The 20,347-nt window shown below is 45.7% G+C and overlaps 2 protein-coding genes across 2 annotated transcripts; both read right to left on the minus strand.

Annotated features, from left to right (window-relative positions):
* Positions 1-350: 350 nt before the first annotated feature.
* Positions 351-12,544, minus strand: LOC6551100 (fizzy-related protein homolog). The gene is made up of 5 exons (XM_001976869.3): positions 12,191-12,544; positions 9,268-9,617; positions 7,379-7,631; positions 1,918-2,151; positions 351-1,846 (listed from the first exon to the last, which is right to left on the minus strand). Exons 2-5 carry the CDS (start codon positions 9,387-9,389, stop codon positions 1,019-1,021), a joined length of 1,437 nt encoding a protein of 478 aa, XP_001976905.1. The 5' UTR covers positions 9,390-9,617; positions 12,191-12,544; the 3' UTR covers positions 351-1,018.
* Positions 12,545-12,944: 400 nt separating this feature from the next.
* LOC6551101 lies at positions 12,945-19,895 on the minus strand. The gene is made up of 3 exons (XM_001976870.3): positions 18,088-19,895; positions 16,411-16,858; positions 12,945-16,341 (listed from the first exon to the last, which is right to left on the minus strand). Exons 1-3 carry the CDS (start codon positions 19,115-19,117, stop codon positions 13,572-13,574), a joined length of 4,248 nt encoding a protein of 1,415 aa, XP_001976906.1. The 5' UTR covers positions 19,118-19,895; the 3' UTR covers positions 12,945-13,571.
* Between the last annotated feature and the right edge of the window lie 452 nt (positions 19,896-20,347).

Raw genomic sequence — 20,347 nt, forward strand, 5'->3', positions numbered from 1 at the left:
ATTGAAAAATTTCTGGTTTTTCACTTTGGTCGAAAATCGCTTTTGCGAAGTAGACAACTACTTGGTAAATCATCAGTTGACGCATTGCAAGCTGCTTTCATATCAACTGTGGAAACTCCCTAAATATTCTTGAGCCCCCTTAACACCCTACGCCCATGGCCACGCCCACGAAGATGCGTCCAAAAGTTAAGAAAAAAGTAAAGAAAAGCTTTTCGCAGACAGGTGCCAGACAAAAGCTCGCAGCTTTGTCAAGCGCGCGGATTGAGCCCCCACTAAGCCGCCAAGCCACCAAGCCGCATAACCGTTTCGCGGTTTCAAACTCCACTAGGCCACCGAAAAAACAAGCATACTTTTTGGGGCACAGTTAGAAAGTATATAAATTTATTTAATATACATCGTGTGTTCCGTGTATGAGTGTGTCTGGTGAGCGAAATGTGTATATAAATGTTAGCTTGAAATAAAGTTACGTACTTAGAGGCTAGCAAAAAAATATATATAATATATAATATAATATATAATGTATACAATTTTCATGGGTGTAGTGTAGGTGTAGCACAATAAAAAAAACGTTGAGAAAAGCAACAAAATCTTCTATTACAGAGTGTGGGGTGTTGTCGATTTTCCAATTGATGACAACTTCCATAGAGTTAATTTCATGTTCAGTTCTTAGTTCAGCCATCTCTTCATCCTTCGTAAATTGCATGTGTTTGTTTACCTACGTATATGTTGCTAATTACCATTCTATACAGTGGACTTAACTTAAATGTATTTTAACTATTGCTGCTGTGTTCACTCCAATTTACTAACGACGGCTAAACAATGATCGTTTGTGTGTGTGTATAGCATATAGGCTCGATTAGTTTGTTAGTTTCTGCTTGGTTTGCTGATTGCTTGGCTTGGTTGGTTTCGCTTTGTTTTTCGGCTCCTAGTATCGATTTCTGTTGTTTTGCTTTCTTTTGTGTTGTGTTGTATTTGCCTTTGGCGCCTCGCTCAGTCTTCGCTCCTTGGATTATTGTCCTTATCTGATATTGGCAAACAGATTCAGCACGGACTTGTTCTCCTTCTGGCTGCGCGCCTTGCTGAACACATTCCAGAATCGCAGCGTCTCGTCGCCGGCGCCCGTGACAATGGCCTCGCCATCGGGACTCAACGCCAAGTAGAGCACACGATACGAATGGCCCGTCAGCTTGGCCACTTGCGTGAGGGATGGGTACTTCCACACGAGAATCTGGTTCTGCGAGTAGCCGTGCGTGGAGACCAGCTCCGAGGAGTGCTTGGACCAGGCCAGATTGCAAACCTGCGAGCCCGTGTCCACGCACTGCATGGGCTGGCCCGTCAGCGTGTTCCAGAATCGAATACACCGATCCGCCGTGCCTCCGCCGCTGGCCAGGAGTCCGTGGTGATGCGGCGACCAGGCGATCGCCTTGACAGCCGCCATATGCTCCGTGTATGATTGCACGGGATTCACGGAATGCTGATTCCACACGTACAGCCGATTGTCGTTACCGCCGCTGGCCAAGTACTGATTATCCGGTGACCATTTCAGTCCGCACACCTCCTGCCGATGGCCGGCCAAGCGTCGCTCCGATTGCAGCTGCGGCGTTCTTGTGTCCCGCTGTATGATCCAGCGGTCACGCGAGCCGCTCGACAGGATGTCGCTGTTCCAGGCCAAGGCGCCCACACGCGCCGAATGGCCGTTCAGTTTGTTAATCTGCTTGTTGGCCGCCACATCCCAGACGGTCACGTAGCCGTGATGTGTGCCCACGGCGACGGTGTTGCCACGCTCGTTCCACGACACCGAGGTCACCGTATTCGCATCCGGACTGAGATCACACAGGCGGGTCACCTATAACGACGGCCATCGGAAAATCATTGATTAGTTTCAAACTTTAACTGTAGCTACTTTGCGGGACTCACCTGACTGGTGCACGCGCTCCACAGATAGACACAGCTGCCCAGGCCCACCGCCAGCACGTTCTGCGACGACCAATCGACCAGATTCAGATAGAAGTCGTCCTGCAACTCGGGCGCGTCCAGCACCTTGAAGGGAATGCGAGAGATCTTGCGCGTGGCCTTGCGCGGCGATCGCAACAGTTTCTGGCTTTTGGCGCTGACGGGTGACAACGAGTACGGACACTCGCCATTGTAGTCCTGCAAGTGGATGGAGTTGGTTAGTTGAATGCGCTACCAGATTGGATGCTAATTGCTGGCGTTCCAGTTGCTGCAGCCGAGCAAGAAATTGCCTAAGCAAATGTGCCTCAATTGTGGACTCTGTGTGCGGGAATAGCATTGGAGTTCGCTTTGTTTGCGGGCCGCGTACTTGGCGTTCGGCAATTAACGCCATCGTGCTAAGAGCTGCGACCGCGTCCCAATCTCTGCCCCCTGGTCATATGCTCCTCCGCCACCGCCGCTAAAACACACAAAACAAAAAACCCTCTCTACTTCTTACAAACCCATTTCTATAAAGCATAGAAGCGAAGTTTCTTCTTGATGAACACATTACACCACTATCATTCAAAGCGCTGCTGCTTTTCTCGCCGTGTAGCCTTACAATTCGCATTTGGCACGCATTCCGCTTCGCTGGCAGCTCTGCTCCTCTCCGGCTTTTGTTTGCATAGAAAATGCGGGCAGAAGTGTGTTAAGCGTATGCGTGAATGGCCAGTAGTCATAGACATCGGACCTCCGACGGACCACGCCCCCTGCGCCCCCGCTTACGCAATGGAATTACATTTGAAATGCGTGAGTCCCCAACTAAACGGAGTCGTGCGTGCCAACGCATTGCAAGCTGGAAAATAGTAAGGCCAAGTTTGGGGGAACAACATCCAAGTGCCAGATGGAAATGTAAATCATTTGGAATGGGTGTGCTCAGGGGTCAGGAGAAGCGCTTTCGCCGGAATACATTCCAACTGCATTCTATTAAGGCATGTAATGCATTCAATATTCGTTCTTAATTCATGAAAATAGATTCAAAAATGGTGGATGGTGGTTGGTGGTTTTTCCAAATGGCTACTAACTTGTAATCTTTTTGGAATTTAGTACTACGATAGAGCCGAAGGAATGTTAATATTGTTGGATTATAAATTTGAGCGCTAATGATTAGGAGTTAAATTTCTGCGCTGACTAATTGGTTAAACAGTCATGGGATTCATTAAGAATTAAGAATAACTAACTATTATATAGGCACATACATACATTTAAAGCCCAACTCATTTCGCATATCGCTGTTCCTGATTACATTCATTGTTATGACATATAGTTTTTGGAACAGCATTTGTCACTGTGGGTTTGGTCAGGTTCTCGTTAGCGATACCATGCCGATAATGGTGGCAAACATCCCGTCAAACAGAGCGCCCCAGATAAAGCGAACGCATACTCATTGCACATACAATACATATGGGTTGGATGGGCGGAGGGGGTAGGGGGAGGTGCTTTGACCTGACCCGAAAAAAGCACTTGACGTCATGCCGCCACGACTCCTAATTCGTTGGGCAAATTAAAATTTAATTCAATTAACAGAGGTTTGGCCGCTCGCCAACGGAAAACGAGATGAGATACACAGAACTTAATTACAGCACTTGGATGGCGTTCCTTCTTTTTTGTTTCTGTAGTTCCCTATAGAGCCCCTAGAATTACAAATTTTATCACAGGCCAGAGAAGCCAGCGATTTAATGGTTCTGTGGTCTATGCTACCATTTTCTGGGAATGTCCATTAGGCACTCTATAAAGCGTACTGCCATTAAATTGAAATGGTTTTCGATGCCATGCAGAGTGATGAAAAAACAACCGCGAGGTGGTAAGCCTATTAGAAATTCAATTGCTAAAACGCTTAAGGTTGCTGGATGGGCGGGGGGATTCCGCCGGCGAGGGGGGCGGTGGAGTGGCAGTTAAGCCCTCTGACAAATGGCAAAAGGAAATCCGACAACCCGACAACCCGACAAACTCTTGTACCCGATTAAAATCGCACAGTGAGCGCTCTTGTTTCAACTTTGTGCCTTTACCTATTTATCGCCTATTTTTGGCCATTTAAATTGCGTACTACTTTTCACTATTACTTGTATTATTTGCAGTATTTTGCCACCGTCAAGCTAATTGTTTTATTCAATTAAGAGAGCTCTGTTAATTGCAGTACAGTCTGGTACAAAACAGCATGTCACAGTGCCATTCATTCATGCCGCCCAGCAAACTCCAAACAAAAGACAAAAATGCGAGCTGCTAACCAAAAATGAGTAGAAAAAAAAAATAAATAAAATAAAAAAAAAGACTTGCCGGCCGGCATTTGTTGGCTCTTGGCGGTTGTTTTTATATATTTTGACTTTTTTATTTCTGGTTGGTGGGCGGCGCTTGGAGGCAGGCTTATAAATTAAACAAATAAACAGCCAACCAGCAGCGAGAACAGAAAAAAGCGAAGAAAAAAGGAAGGGAAGTATAAAAGCGTGATTCCAAAAAGAAGTGGACGTCGAAAAGGGTTAAGCATATGGGAGGGGGGCGAGAGGGGGTTAACCCATGTTTAATGGTAATGTTGAACCTGTCGCGGCGATCGTTTGGATCTCGGATCTCAGTTCGGACCAACTTAATCGAGCTGCCACGAAAATAGTCATCGCTAATGCGATGTTAATGCAAATGTCTGCTGCATAAATTAATAATTATTATAACAATAAAACGCAGAGACAACAAAGGCAAACTATAAAAGATGAGAATTCGCTGCTTTCCGCTGGCATGAGTAGCTTTTCTATAATTCCCCCTTAATGGCTATTCGAAATGGCCAGACATGGTTAAAAAAAAAATACACAATAACAGGTGCACGAAATGTGTTAAATTAAACTAACTTAAAGCGGTCGTGATTGGATTGTTGGCAAAAAATAATTCAAAACAATACTAGTAAGCACAACAAATTACAAAAAACCAGCACGAAGGTCAAGAACAGAATAAGGCATATAGAGTAGTTACAATTAGGGTTACCATTTGCTATATTCTATATCGGATTTAATCAAAAATGGGTACTACTACATACGCTGACTAACAATGATCGCCCATTCATTGGAAGCTAGGAATTTCAGCATACGAGTTGCAAATCGTCAATGAATTCACGACCAATCCCCTTTCCTTTCAATCAAAACGTCGAAAAATGTTTTGAGACCATATATTTTTGGGTGTCTGCTGGACAACGAGGAACTACTGTAGAAATCGAAAAAAACCAAACGGCCTGGGCACCTCGACCACATTATTTATGACAATAAGTTTGCGATCGACCGCACATAATTGAATTACATATCGTTTGTTGTGACCACAGGGGCATATTGAAATATAGGGGCTACATAAGAAGTGGGCGTGGCGTGTTAATTGCGTGGGCGTGATGTAGATGAATGGCCGGCGATTTGTGGCTGAGTAATTGCAGTTAAAACCCCGGCCTTAAAAACGAAATCAAATCGGCTCTCGACAGTTGCCAATTGGCAAATCCATTAGGCCGCAAAGAAATCAACTCGGCGTGGTCGCTATTAATCAACAGAAAGTAAAACAATCAAGACATCCAAAAAAAAAAAAAAAAAATGCTCCCCAAGTGACTTTTTCCCTCTTTCCAGCGCTGAAATAGCCAAATGGGCACGAAGAAATCTCAGTTATTGACTCAAGTGCCGTTTTAGACCACTGAAGTAGTAGTTGAAGATGGAGAATTCTCCAGTCCGGTCTCTTGGCCACTCCAAGTTGCTTTTCTTTCTTTCCATTACCTACACACTCTTCACTTGCGATGGAGTATATGCAAAACGTAGTTATCTCTCATACGATAGTTAAAAAGCAGTGGAACATAATAAACATAAACTGAAACTGGAAAATACGATTCATCTGTGAGCCTCGGAGTTCAACTTGCAGTCAAATCTAATCCCAAGTAAATATGAAAAAGTGAGTGGAAACAATCAATCTACGCAGCATCCATTAGAGTATTTGCCGCGTCGCATTCGAATATGACTACTATTCATTATCTGAAGTGAGTGCGTGTGTTGCTCACTTATTTGTTTCGAAGGGAGGGAATTCGGCTTTGTTATTTCTGCTGGCTGCCGATAATTTTTCAACCGCTTCTGCTGTGGCAACGTGTCAACTGTCAAAAATCAGTCAAAGCAAAATATTCAACAAAGTCAAGAAGGGCCAACGACGACGGTCAGCGGACGTGCCCCACACGTACCTCTTTATTTATTTTGGACTTTTCGCCCACCCCGCCCCACCCCTTTTCCAGCCAAGCTGGCAATTGAGGGAACATAAATCTGATAAGCGGGCAAATATGTCAGGTCCGCAATAATAATAATTACGATGGCAATGTACGATAGTGGTGATGTGGAAGATCACCGGCGTAGCCACGAATCTAATGACAAGTGGCCATAGTTACCCTCTCCACACATCTGTTTTTCTGTTTCGGGGTCTGTGTCTGTTTCTGTTTCTGTTTCGTTTTCGGTTTGTGTTTTTCTCCCATCTATTTCACTTTTTGACCAAACACTTGAACAATCAGTCCACCAGCTATACACATTCGAATACAATTACATGGCGATGGAGCGATGTAGCGATGTTGCGATGGAGGAGATCTGCTGCCTTTTATGGACATTGGGATCTACGAACACGTTGTGGCCATCATCACGCGCACATTGGCGTCCAGAAGAGTGTGTTAACCTCGAGTTTTGGTCGTGGCAACTTTTCTTTTTCTCCTCAGACCAAAGCAAAGACTTTTCACATAAACCGGTTTCCATCGATCAATAGATAGACCTTTAGATAGGCAGAGTAGCCGAGTCTTGAATGCCGGCCAGTAGTTTGTTTTCCCATCCGGGAAAACGTCGACTTTTCACCAAACAATCAGCAATGGGGAAAGAGACATATAGACATATGTACAAATATCATAACTAATGTAACGAGAGGATGGAGTATAAAGGCATAGAAATCAAATTCCCACGATCCGTTGCTCTTGCGGTTTATTCAACTTTCCATTTGAAATCGCTGCTTTTTCATTTCGAGAGCGGCACAAGAAAACCTCAATTAACACCGACTGCAAATTCAATTAAATGCATTCTGCAGCACACAATGCCCTGCGAAACCTCAATCAGAAGTCAAATTCGCTGACCTCTCAGCTTAGAGAATGCCCCTGGCCCAAGAAATCAAGTGGAGTTTGAAGAATGAAACGCTTTCTGCTTCGTGTGAGTAAATATGGAAACATCGATAGTACCTGAAGAACCTATGGTTTTCGATAACTAAAAGGCCGATAATTCCGATACACTCGATTCTTTAAGAAATTCAACCACTTGACGTGCTTGTTCCCTCCTTTCCCAGTGCAAACTTAGCATATATATTAATGAAAAACCCGCCTGCAGTGGAAACCCGAAATGCTAATTGGAAAACTCACCTGCTTGGTGGGTGACTGGTACTTGAAGAGACTACGCTTCGCGGCCGGCGTGTAGGCATTCTCATTCCGCTCCTCGCCGGCGGTCTTCACGTCGTCGATCGCCGATCCGAGGAGCTCGTTCTTCAGGAGGCAGGAGTAGGCGAGACTATCGCGTGCCGTTTCCCCGCAGTCCCGCTGCTTCTTGCTCGTCTGCGGCGAGTTGTCATTGGACTTGTTGATCGACGCGAAGTTCGTCTGCCAGTTGTTGTACGCTCTGCAGGCGAGGGGGAAATGGGCGAAAAGATAGGAAACACGAAAATGTTAATGCAATGAAAATGCCATAAATTAACGCTAGAACAGGCCAAGAATGGCACACAAATTTAAGCACCACAATTTCTATGATTTATTGGCATTACGAAATGCAAACCTTAATCTGTGTAATTTCCAACCTATGAATAAATGCCACTACACTGGGTTTTTATAAAGTTCGTTAGTTCGCTTCGTTGCAGCAATGGGAAAAAAGGTAAATGTGAACATCAAAATGTACTTAGCCTTACATAAATAATTTATATCAAAAATACACAATGGAATCACGGGAGGGCACACAGAACGCAGACTAAATAAATTTATGCAAACGCGTTCAAATTCAATTTAGCCATATCGTCTGGCATTCCCCATTTTCCCCCCTTTCAGCCACTCAACCGCACTGCACAGGCAAAACAATTGTTATTATTTCTACCCATTAAAAACATAAAAAACGTGTGCAACGTGCAAAAAAATTATTGACGGTCGAATTGTGCAAAATTTGCGAGAAACAACAACTAAACAATAATAATCATTTGCCATGAAATTTGGCCAAGTGTGAGAGAATTGCACTGCACTGCGAAAAACTGCTTACGAATGCAATAAGCGTTGTGTTTCATTTGCCAAAGCTCCCCTCCCCCCTCCCCCCACACACTCGACCCCCCTTTTTAATGATTATATCTGGCAAACGCATTTGAAGTGCTCACTTCCACCTCGAATAAATCAAATTTCATATGCGAGTGGGGGACGCAATTTGAGCGAGGAAAAATAACCATATATACAAAATGCAGGCGCAACGAATGACAATTCAATCAAACGGTGAGTAGTGACTAAAAAAAAATATATTTATACATACAATATGCCACCTCTAACCGGAAACTAATTAAGTTTCAACGCAGAAAACTGACCATCGCGATGGTGTTTCTTCATTTGTCTTCCGACCAACTCTTCCCAACTCTTCCCAATTCTTCCCAACTCTTCGCTGAACTCTCACGTCTTTTTGGGCCTTGTCGTTGAACCCATGTTGGCACACAAGAGTTCAAATTTCCCTCGTTTTCCCATGAAGTTTTCGGTCAGTCTCGGCTCTTGTAGTTGCTAAGTAATGTCTTTTGCTTGTTGGATTTCTACGCGGAACTCATTAGCGAATAAAGCAGAAATACCCAAGTTATTCAGTTCTTCAGTATATTGCAAGCATATACTTTAGTTTAGCTATACGATCTGTAATATCTGCCACCTAACTTCAATTACCCGGTTTGTAGGTGCACAGTTTTGCCCCATTACAATAATATGTAAATTAACGCTGGCCATGTTTGTCGTTCGTGTTTGTTGCTACAATTTGTTTGCTTGTTTGTTTGTTTGTTGCTTCTGCCGCCAGCGGACATGGGATCACCGTTACCTAAACGAGGCGCAGCCAGGCGGGAAATTCATAGGTTCTTTGCTCGCCAGCTCTTTTGCCTTGTAAGCGGAAAAGATGACGTAGCAAATAGAATAACGGCTCGTGCAGAGTTCAATGCACTCAAATGAAGTTACAAAACCGCAGTGGGCAAAGCAATCCTCTTGCAGCAAGTGGAATGCCATGTGAAACCAAACTGTGGAAGCCAACTCACCTGCAGGGTATGAAGCGGTCGAGAGATGTGGGCGTGGTGGAGGCCTCGATGTTATCGAACAGATTTCGGGCCACAGGACTGCAGTGCTTCAGGATGCGCTTCTCGTACTCGGGACTAAACATCTTAGCGGCCGTCGTAACTAGCCACGTGCCCTCGCCTGTAGTTTAGCGCCTTTGCCTTCGGCTTGCGAAAACTGAACACAAATGTAACCAAACAAAACTTGGCAAAAAAAAAAAAAAAACACTCCACACAAACGAAAATTATAAGTCTTATTTTAGGTTTAAACTCGAAGTCTGGTTTACGTGGCGTAGAAAATATATATATGTATATATACAATTTATATACGAGCGCTGCAAGAGAGAAACAGATAAAAATAATTAATTAGAATGGTTTCTCTATGTATTTCGGTGTTGTTTTCGAATTTGAATAAAATTGTAATTTATTTGTGCTGTTTTTCGACGGACTACAGCGACATTTTGGCCCCAAAAGCCATTAATCAACGTCTGGAATTGAATCTGGCCATTTGGCTTTGGGATTTTTGGGAGTTTTGGGCCTGGCTAATCGGCCCGACAATTGCCTTTCTATTTCCCAGTCTTTTTCGCACCCATTTCGTTTTGGGGGCGTATCAATCACGGCTCAGAATAGAATAAATGATGGCGACGAAGAGGCAGCGGGTGGGCTGTCATGTATTTTGAATGTATCTTCCCTCGGTTGCGTTCTGCATACCGAGGAGAATCCGCAAGATTGGCTCTAACGATCGAAGCTAAAGAAACCGAAGCTTAGAGCATTGAAGTATATAAACCTGTTGGTACAGCTACCAGTTCATTTGTAGCCACCAAGTGTGGGGTAAACCTTGGTCAAAATATGAAATATGATCGGCCCTTTTTTGGTCGCTAATTAGATCCGCCCCAGCGGAGCCCCCTGCCCACTTTTCCTATATTTTCACCTTTATATGCCTGGCGTGCCTGGCTGTAATTAATTTATGGGCGTTAAGTGTTGCTTGTTGGCGGCGTCTCTGCCAGATTTCCTTTTGGCCGAGGTGTTTTTTCTTTAGGAACCTGTAGAAGCACAGCAGCGTAACCAGAAACAGAAAACTTACTCAGGCCAAACACTTCCGCATCGGGGTGAATAGAACTGCACTTTTCTCTATTTTTTTCTATGATACTTTTTTAGGCTTGCTTCTGCTTTAGAAAATATATATATGTTTGACACTGGGAACTTAACACAGTAGACTGACATCAACTGACAACAGTCGACAGGTTACTGATCCGCCTGGAAAGTAAAAACTCGGTTATGGCTCTGACTTGCCGTCGATTTACGGACTCGAACGCAGATAAGACTAAAGCTATTGATATTGACTCGCAGGTACCGCCCTCGGCAGGTACTCAAAAACCAGAACGCTGATAACCCGTAATGCCGATACCAAGTAAATGTTTCCTTCGAAATATATCTAACCACACGCAGGCTGAAAGCAATGACTCAAGTCCCGGGACTTAGCCCGATAGCAGTGAAATGGAGCCTACTGCGATAAGGTTCGCATAAATAGGGAGGCTCAGCTTTGGGTAGGGCAGGGTCCCTATAATGGGGGTCCGTGTGAAAGTTTTACCGGAGTAAATATAAACGGGTAGCATTCCAGTAACGCTCCCTGGGGGAGGTTTTAAATTACATACACGGAATACGTGGAAAGCACCCAGTAAACAATACCTAATCGTATTACAAACTGATGGGTTTTTGGGTTTTATCGCGTACTGCTGATAGTGTGTGAGGATCAGTAGATTTAATTGATCTTCGGAAGTTAGTTGCTTTGAAGAATTGCAATTGTAAGATACTTTCGTAAACACATCCAAAAAGTGATATTTTCTGGGGTTGTTGAGGTGATGCCACCCCCTTTTTCCAGGGCAACTGAACCCGTTCGCCCGCTCTCTGTCGCACCCACACAATGCATTTGATGGAAGGTGACACGTCACTTTCCACGGCCCCTACCCTCTCTCTCATCCGTACTCTCCACCTCTCTTACTCTCTACCCCTCTCTTTTTGTCAGCGATCAAGGACAATGAACTTGGCCTGTTGTTGTTCCTTTCACGCTGTCTGTGATCTAAGACAATCTGTTTATGTTTCGTGCATGTGCTCGTACTATTTTTAGTGCATGACTTCCAGCGAGCGATTGGTAGTGGAAGGTCAACTGTAATGGGGAGGGGGGGATGCATACAGAGATAAAGAGCGCTCTGTGGGAGAAGAAAATGCCAAGGAAATTCCAGGCACTATAAATACGAAAATCGAGAAATCGAAAACCGCAGTGGGCGATAAGAAACCCGGGGGATGTGGTTATTTACGTCTGCACCTCGCTGCGTTTCGTATTTTTAAACTTTACCACCTTATCATGAAACATAAAGGCTGGAATGATAACAGACCACAGACAACAACAAAAACAACCCCCTCATGGGAAGGCGACTACACGGGAATAATCGATGGCCGTAACGAAAGAAAACAACAAAAATAAGAAGAAACAAAGTGCATTTATGTCAAGGACATGGCATCCAAATCGCAAAAAGCACACTGCGTTTAAATATTTAACTTGGCAATTTGCAATCAAATATGTTGTGGTTTTTTTCTATTGTTATTGCCTTTTCCTATTAGGCAGACAAGGAGAGGAGGAGAGAGAGTGAGCGGCGGAGGGAGAGGCACAGGGTGAGATCGTCTGACTCTCCGTTATGCTCCATCCCGCTCGCACACAATGTACAGCTAGCAATGGAAAATGGAAAACGACGTAGTGTGAGGGGGAGAGGGGAGAGTAAGACGGTTATCTATGCCAGACATAACTGTTAAGACACACCGATGCAAAACACACATACGCACACACACTAGCAGACACTTTTCCGCAGCTTTAGTTTTCCCGTATTCTAAGACTTTTCTTGGCACTTACATTTTTGAATATGGTTCTTCACGTCTAGTTTTACGCGCTAAAGACGTTTGATTTTGATTTTTGGACAGCTGGACGCGACGCGTTCTCGTTTTTCGCCGTCAAATTGCCGCTGTAACTTTGGAAAAACTCTTGCAACTCCCGCTCTGTGGGGGTTGTTGTTGCCGCTCGGGGTTTCTTGTGTTATTACACGGGCTGCTTCGTATAGTGTCGGTAGAGCGCGATTTCAAGTTGATCGACTGCCCGTGCTGCTTCCTACGTTACAACAAAAAAAAAGTTACGTTTTTTCAAGCAAACAAGCCAGAGTGCGACCGTTCGTGGAATGATTAAAACATACCCCGCGGAATGAGGCCCACTTCGATGAAAAATACTGAATTCGACACTTATATACCGCTTTTATGGCACATCAGCTGGGCAGAGCCGTTAGGTTTAAGTGTTGCAATGAATTCGCTTAATACCTTTTTATTTTTGTTGCTAAATAATTAATATTGGGTAGAAGCAAAAACTTAGAAGCTATGTATTTTTGATCTCAGCTTTTGTTTCACTTACTTCGGACGAAATACAATTAATTCACTTTATAGTAACCCTAGTCAGTGTGACCATGCAACTGGAGACCATAATTATCGACACTTAAGAAAATTACTTACTTTAAATTTGAATTTAGTTGTCAAAAGAATCCATTTATTATTGTTAAATATACTGACATCATTGCCCGAATCTATTTCAACCCCCAATGAAAATCCGAGAGGCCATTTAATTATGAAAAATATATGTATTTCATTTGAAAATGATGTGCGACATGAAAATTATATGCAAACGCAAGTGGTGAACGCCTTACAAGCGAAGAACAAAAAAATTAAATGTTAATCCTAAAGATATTAGCTTCTCTCTTGTTAGCATAACTTATCAACTAGCTTAGTCAACTTAGCGTAAAACAGTAAATCATAAGAGGCGAGATAAATACTTTTCAGTGTGCAGTACACTGAACAAATCGATGTAGTTCGAAACAAGAATATTTTTGTTGAGGAAAACATTCGGATGTTGGAGAACTTCTTACTTCGGTCGATACAAAAAATATATATCCCTATGGACTATTTGCTATTTACTAACTGCGACTTACGGATACGCTATGAATTTGTTTTATTGTTTAGGCTTTTATATCAATATATATATATATCCTAATATTTTTTTTATGGGACTTATATAGCTTTTTATATGTACACTTAAATGAGTTATCCGATGTGTGTGTGTGTGTTGTGCACATAAAAAAATGGATTAAATTACACAATTTTGCGTTTTTAGTAGAGTAGAACTAGGATTTAAAGTTTTCCGTTGCATAGGATTTGTACTTGCAAGTTGCTCGCATGTTTCGTTACAATCTAGCCTAGCGCCTTCGCGTGGCGACTGTGGATGCGCTCAAAGATGCTCCTGGTGGTCCCGCTGCTCCGCCTCCAGATCCCGGCGACCCAGCTGCTCCCCCGGTTCCCGCAGCCGCCGCCGCCGCCGCCCTGTTCCTGGCGCTGTAGCAACTGATGGCTGTTATCAGATTGCCGGAGTTGCCACTGCTGCTGCGCAACGACCACCGCTTGTTCAGGTGATCCGCAGCCGCTGCCAAGGCCGCCGTATATGCACGCGTTCCAATCGCCAACGTGGGCACGGCTGCATTCAGTTTTTTCGGCGATGGCGGCGGACGCGCTGAGATGGCTCCATTGCAGGCCTGCAGGCGATTTGGTTTCGGATTCGAGGGGGATCCACTGCCCACCAGTCCACTGCCGCTGGCACTGCCACTCAGTGTGCTCCGCCGCAAGCTCCTCCTTTGCTCCCGATCGTCGTGACTGCGTTTTAGGCGCCTGGCACTCGATCCGGGAGTACCGGCGTTTCCCCTGGACGTGATGCCCGGATTGGCTGGGCTGGTGAAGCCGGCTGGACTGCTGCCTCCGCTGGCTGGCGACGAATTGCTGGACGGCGTGGCTGATCCGCCCGACGAAGCGGGTACATTCCGTGTCCTTAGCGTGCGCTTGGTCATGTCCAGGCCCAGGCCTACACCCACACCAGCACCCAAGCCCAAGCTGCAGAGACTGCTGCGCAGCTGCCTTTTGTTCACACCACCGCTGGGAGTCGAGCTGTGACTGCGACGTGTCATCATCATGGAACTGCTGGGCACAACGTTGCCACCATTGTTGCCACTCGCATTGGCCACCACATTGACGCTCCGTCGACGATTGGCTGCCGTCGCAGGATTGCTGCCACTACTGGCCGATCCACCGCCGCCGCCAACACGCCCAACTGCAGGATTGCCAGATGATCCGGCTGTTCCTCCGACCGTTTCGCTGCTGTCTCCATAGGCCACAATGGCCGCAGCACTCGATTGTATGAAGGACTTGGGCTTGACATGCTTGAATATCTGGCGACGACGCGTCTGCATGTGCTGATGATTCTCATTGGGCACGTTGCGATAGCGCCGCATTTGGCGGATTCGCGGCGCGGACATAGATCCGCCAACTCCATTAGATTCAGCGGGCAGAGTGTCAGTCATCGAGGAATTCGCCACGGCTACGGGCGAGGCCTCAGAGTCCTGCAACTTTTGAATGCGCTCGAATATGTAGTGCACCGCATGGGCATCCTCTTTGCGGATTTCGGCCACTGTATCCAGCACAGCAACGAGTCCTTGTTCCTGTTTGGTCTCCTGCTTCTTCGACAGCTTCTTCTCCTGCTTGGGCAGAGGTTTTTCCACCTTGGTCAGCATCTCCTGAACCTTCATGAGCTTCACATTCTCAACAAACTGCTCAGGCTCCAAATGAGTTGGGGTGGCGGGCAAGGTGGAGCTCACTTCATTGTCCTGCAACTCCTGTTCGTGTTGCATTTCAATGTCTATTACACTGGACTCCAACTCCTCCTCGTCCTCTTCCTCTTCTGTTAACGTAGCACTCCACTCGGTGGCCGCTGGGAAAGCAAACTCGTGCTGTCCCGAACTACTTATGGCCTCCACCTCCATTTGCTGCTCGCGCTGCTGCTGCTGTTCCAGAGCCACCTGCTCCTCCTCGGCACGCTCCTGCTGCAGCAGAGCATCCAGTTCGAGCAGCTCCGCCGGCTGTTGTGGCCACGATTCGGTCAGCCGCTCCCTTTCGCGTCTCGTCTCTAGTTGAGTCAGCGAATAACCCTCTTGCTGCTGATAGTGCTGCTGCTCCTGAATGATCTCCAACATGCTGCGGTCCACCACGACGGAAGCGGAATGGGCAGTGGCTTGTTGTGCTGCTGCTTCTGCGGCAGCTGCAGCTGCTGCTGAACGAGAGCGTGCCTCCTGTTCCTCCTGCTCGTTTAACAGGGAGTTGTACGACTCGGCGAAACTATAGCTGCTCTCCAGATGCTGCTCCAACTCACATAGCTCACGATTTTCAGCCGCTTCCGCTGGACTTATTGCGGGCTGGGCTATGTTGCTACCATAAATGGCGCACTTGTCAATGCTGGTGTGGGAGTACAGGTCCAATGCTGAGACATTTATTCGATCTGGTTCGGGATCGGGCTCAGGTTCGGTGACGCCACTCCACGAGTTATTTATGGTTGACTTGCGCCACGCTTTTCTGGGGTTGAACAAACTCTGTTGCAGAAGACCCAACGATTTGATTTCCTCCTCCTCGTCCTCCTCCTCTTCTTCTTCAGCCGTCTCCTCATCTTCCTCCAGCTCATCTTCTTCCAAACCGAAGTAGTCAAAGTCGCGGAAGGCTTCCGGAGGCGAATGCCGCTTGGCCAAGGCACTATACGGCTGGTCCAGCACATACTCATCCTCCTCGATGAGAAAGTCGGGGTAGTTGTTATCCACATCCAGTGGCGGCAGCTCCTCGTCGTCCTCCTCCAGCAGTAACTCCACCTCCAGGTCAGTGTCGCGTGCCATCGCGGATTGGGAGCGTGCTGGCGTTGTGGGCGAGTTATTGTTAGCCGCTGGGGTTAATATCACAGTCACAACGGACGTGTTGTCCGCCCGCATCTTCTTGGCGGCCCAGGTTTTGAGGGCCTGATCCACCAGCGCCTTGCTGGGATTCATGACGTCCTGTTCGTTGAGTATCTCGCCGATTAGATGCTCCTTGCGCACACTGTCCACCGCCTCCTGGGCGGTCACCACATTCCATAGGCCATCGGTGCCGAAGATTAAACATCTGCAGGGAAATTGATTCAAATTCAATATTAAGAAGTCCACCAGTGTAGCTCATATCGGAAATACTTACCTAAAGGTACTGGGATTGATCTTAACCACTTTGACATCCGGATCGGGACTCACAACGAACTCCTTGAAGCGGGAATTGTAGCTCCAGAGATCGCCCAAGGAACGAGCCACTGCCAAAAAGGGTATATCATCCACCACAGTTCTACGGCGAATGGGACCGCGATGCATTGGATCCCTGGGTCGGTTCCACACCACTCGCGGAACTCCAGATTTGATGGCCACATTGCCACCGGCTCGCTGGATTCTCGTCTTCTCTGCCAGTGACTCAGGCTTGTGGTCCGTGGTCAGTGGACGAGCGCGCCAGTTGCGTTCGCCTTTGTTCTGGTAACCCAAAACGATCCCAGAATCACCCACATGACCGATGTAGATCTTCTCCCGACGCATGAAGGCCACTGTGGCGGTGGTGCCGGCAGTGCTCAGGTGCCCATTGGCAGTTCGGGGCCAATTCTCTGTGGGATCGCGAATGGGGAATACCAGATTATAGGATTTTCTATAATTCCAACTTAACTTATACGTATTAGGAATTAATTTCGAAGGTGTTTTTGTTAAGATTTGATGTGGAAACTACCAGAAAATTAAAACAGAAAACCTGAAATGCACCCCTTCATGAAATAATATAACAAACATAGAGTAACGAAGAAAAAATGCTAAGTGTCAAACAAAACAATCCCAAATCGCGTTTGATTTGATGACTCCGGGATTTTCCCAAACAAACAAAAAGCATATTCAAAAGTAAAAGCTAAATATCTGTGTCGCAAGACCAATTTCTACTTATATATTTAATGAGGCAGTGAGTAATGGCATTTAAACAGCCGCTTTACATTCTGAAAGCAGTTGAAAAAATCATTTTCCCAAGGCCCTTGGATTTCTGGCGCTAAACTGAATATTTCGGAATATCGAAAACGACGAATATTGATATTTCCCACACAGATACACACCAACAAACGTGTATCTGCGTTTCTGGCATCCCTTGAATTTCTGTGTACGTTGTGTTTGTTAAGCGAAGAGGAAATGGGCACACATTTATTTTCATTTCTCTTTCCCACCACTCGCTCTCTCAATCGCTCCATCTCTTTCGTTCTCGCATTTCGAAACGCCTTGGTGGACTCGCGCCGCCATACGGTTGTCCCGCTCTAACTCACAGTGGGGTTGCCATGCTTGGCGAGAGTACAGCCATATGGCAAGCCCATGGAATATTCCACTCGCGATAACTAAGCATGTGTGCGTGTGTGCATCAGTATCTGTATCTGCTGTACTTGTATCTTTTTAGTGTGGGCTGACAATAGAGATGAGCAATTGAGCGATGGTTGAGTCATCGCCACGCACGGTTGCATAATTACCTAGAGATGGGAGACCCAGGGGAGCAGCTCGGGACTTGGGGTCACTTTTTTTATTGTGGGGGGTCGAAACGGCAACCCTGACAACGGGGACTTACGCGATTTGAATACCGCCAACTGGCAGTTATATCATTTTTCGCGCATCTCTAACGGTCGCTTGGCATTGGCAACAATTTGGAAATGAAATTGAATGAGAGAAGGCAAAAATACAATATATTATATTCTCTTTGTATATTGCTTAAAATTGATATGCCAATACTGTGCACACGCCCAACCAACTGACGTTCTTTGGGTTCCCCCAACATTAAGATAGCTAAAGTTCGCAGCTATTTCGTGCTCACCTTGCTCGCGCCACATGGCGAAATGTGTGGCGATGTATCCTTCGCGTATGGCCCGCAGGACATCCTCATCCTCATCTGACCAGAACTGCTTCTGCTTGACAATCTCGAGCATGAGGTGCTCCTTGGCGAAGAGCGCCGCCTCGGGACCGCCGTGTCCGTCGTATATGCCAAAAAATGCGTATTCCAGTTCGTGGGTGATCGGCGACTCCTGGTAGGCCACCGAGAACTGATCCTCCATGTACTTACGGCCGCCCTGGCTGCATTGTCCAGTGACGCGCATATTGACGCCCAGGGAGGAGCAGGGCGACGGATTGCCGGTGGAAGCGGTGCTTCCGGTGGCGGAGCTGGAACTTGAATTGCTGTTGGAGCTGCTGCTCGAATTGGAATTACTGCTGGAACAGCTCTCTGGAATCGATCGCGCTGGAATGATGGCCGCCGACCGGCGCAATCGACTTTGTGCCGCTCCTCCTCCGCCCCTCAAGCGGTTTGTTGGTGTTGCTGAGTTTATACGTTGTTTCTTTGGATTTAAAGGCTTGGCTGGTGATCCCCCCTCCACATTGACGACCATTTCCTTGGCATCTGCTTCCATTTTGTCTACTTCCAGGCCGGGAATGGGAATGCTCTGCTCCGGCTCTTCCTCTTCCTGTGCTCCTCCTATCGCTGCCGGTGCAGCAACAACAACACCACTGCTGACATCCAATGCTGGATGGCACCCACTGTTATTGTTGTTGTTATTGTTGCTGCCGCCGTGGCGAGAAGAGGACAACTGATGTCGCGGAGTAACAGAGGCTGTGGCTGCAGTTGTACCGCTATCGTCCGCATAATAGTTAATAATATCGAATTCCACGAGCGGCGCATCTGAGTCCTGGAAAGTACCGCTAGTCGCTGCCGTCTCCCGCAATCGAACTACCGTTCTTTCGATGGTCGACTTGATGAGGCATCTGTTGGTATTGGTAGTGGTATGGGTGGTGTTGGCATTTGTGTTGGTATGGGTGCTACTGGTGCTACTCCTGTTATTGGCGGGCAACATCTTCGTTCCTCTGTTATTTTGGTGGTTTTCCCCCGTGTTTTGTTTATGCTGCCTGCTGCTGCTTCTTCTTCTTCTGCCTTTTAGACTTCTCCGTCTCGCAGTGTTGTAATTTCCGTTGACATTTGGCACTCTCACACACACGTACAACGCAACACAACACAAAAAAACAATAAAAATATATAAAGTACAAGAAGAAAAAGCGACTCAGGCCTTTCTCTCTCCCGCTCTCGCTCTCGCAGCCCTCGCTGTGACGGGCAGTGCAAGCGAGATGACTAAATGTGCTGTATGTATTTACGTTTGCCACCAAGCTTGCGTGTGTGCGTGCTCCATCTAGCGTATTTAGTATTTTGTGTTTGCAATTGGCCGCCAAAATCCGATGAATTTCCTTTACTTTGCACTAAAACTGGCATGGAGTATATTGTAATTTCTGCTTTCGCTTGCTTGAACTGCGTGGAGAAACAGCGCCCCTTTTTCCACGATAAAAGACTTAATGCCCAGGGCGCGCAGTTTCACCTTGATGATTTGTTGTTCGCCAGCATTTTCTGCGTTCGATTTTTCTCTCCACCTCCGTGGACTTTTGTTTTTTTTTATATTTTATTTGTATTTTTTGCCTGTCAGCACGTCCACATCCACACACACAACAAAATGCACGGTAAATTGTTTAACAAAAATTATGTCGGAAAAAAAATCAAATAGAAAGCGTGTGACCGTTGTGAAAGTAGGATGAAAATACCGCGCTCGATAGGCGATGTATAATACTGGAAGCACACCCATCGATAACAATAATGAATATGATGATGAATAATGTGTCACGAGTTTTTTTTTAATGTTTTTAATCATTTATACACTAATTATAAGATCAAATCGTTTATCTGGCCCTTAGAAGTTGTTTCACCATTTACAAGAAACTAGTTTATTAAAAAGAATGCCTTGATTAATAATGATAAATTGTTTGGGTTAGATATCGAACCGAACATTTTATTTAAAAATGATTAATGCTTTTTAATGCACTTCTTAAGCAAATACATTCATATATTTACTATCATTGCATTATATTACATTAAATATCTAGTTCATATATTCTGTTTTAAAATCGTACGTTTTAAGTGGTAAATATTAATATAACGAGCCACCGATAACTAGCCTGAAAAAATGTTGTTAAGCTCTGTATACCTTTTTTTTATTATTATTAAGTGGCAAAAATATAAAATATAATATAAGTTTATTTTT

Source organism: Drosophila erecta, unplaced genomic scaffold, assembly GCF_003286155.1.
Source record: "Drosophila erecta strain 14021-0224.00,06,07 unplaced genomic scaffold, DereRS2 tig00000126-arrow-pilon, whole genome shotgun sequence".
Classification (NCBI taxonomy): domain Eukaryota; kingdom Metazoa; phylum Arthropoda; class Insecta; order Diptera; family Drosophilidae; genus Drosophila; species Drosophila erecta.

What these genes read in the sequence shown, in the direction of transcription:
- LOC6551100 (XM_001976869.3), bottom strand. Translation starts at nt 9,389, where the DNA reads ATGTTTAGTCCCGAGTACGAGAAGCGCATCCTGAAGCACTGCAGTCCT. An exon ending in GACCGCTTCATACCCTGCAG is followed by an intron (nt 7,632 to 9,267) that starts GTGAGTTGGCTT and finishes CCTCGCCTGCAG; the next exon opens with AGCGTACAACAACTGGCAGA. An exon ending in GGAGCGCGTGCACCAGTCAG is followed by an intron (nt 1,847 to 1,917) that starts GTGAGTCCCGCA and finishes CCGTCGTTATAG; the next exon opens with GTGACCCGCCTGTGTGATCT.
- LOC6551101 (XM_001976870.3), bottom strand. Translation starts at nt 19,117, where the DNA reads ATGTTGCCCGCCAATAACAGGAGTAGCACCAGTAGCACCCATACCAAC. An exon ending in CGCCATGTGGCGCGAGCAAG is followed by an intron (nt 16,859 to 18,087) that starts GTGAGCACGAAA and finishes GCGATCCCACAG; the next exon opens with AGAATTGGCCCCGAACTGCC. An exon ending in ATCAATCCCAGTACCTTTAG is followed by an intron (nt 16,342 to 16,410) that starts GTAAGTATTTCC and finishes ATTTCCCTGCAG; the next exon opens with ATGTTTAATCTTCGGCACCG.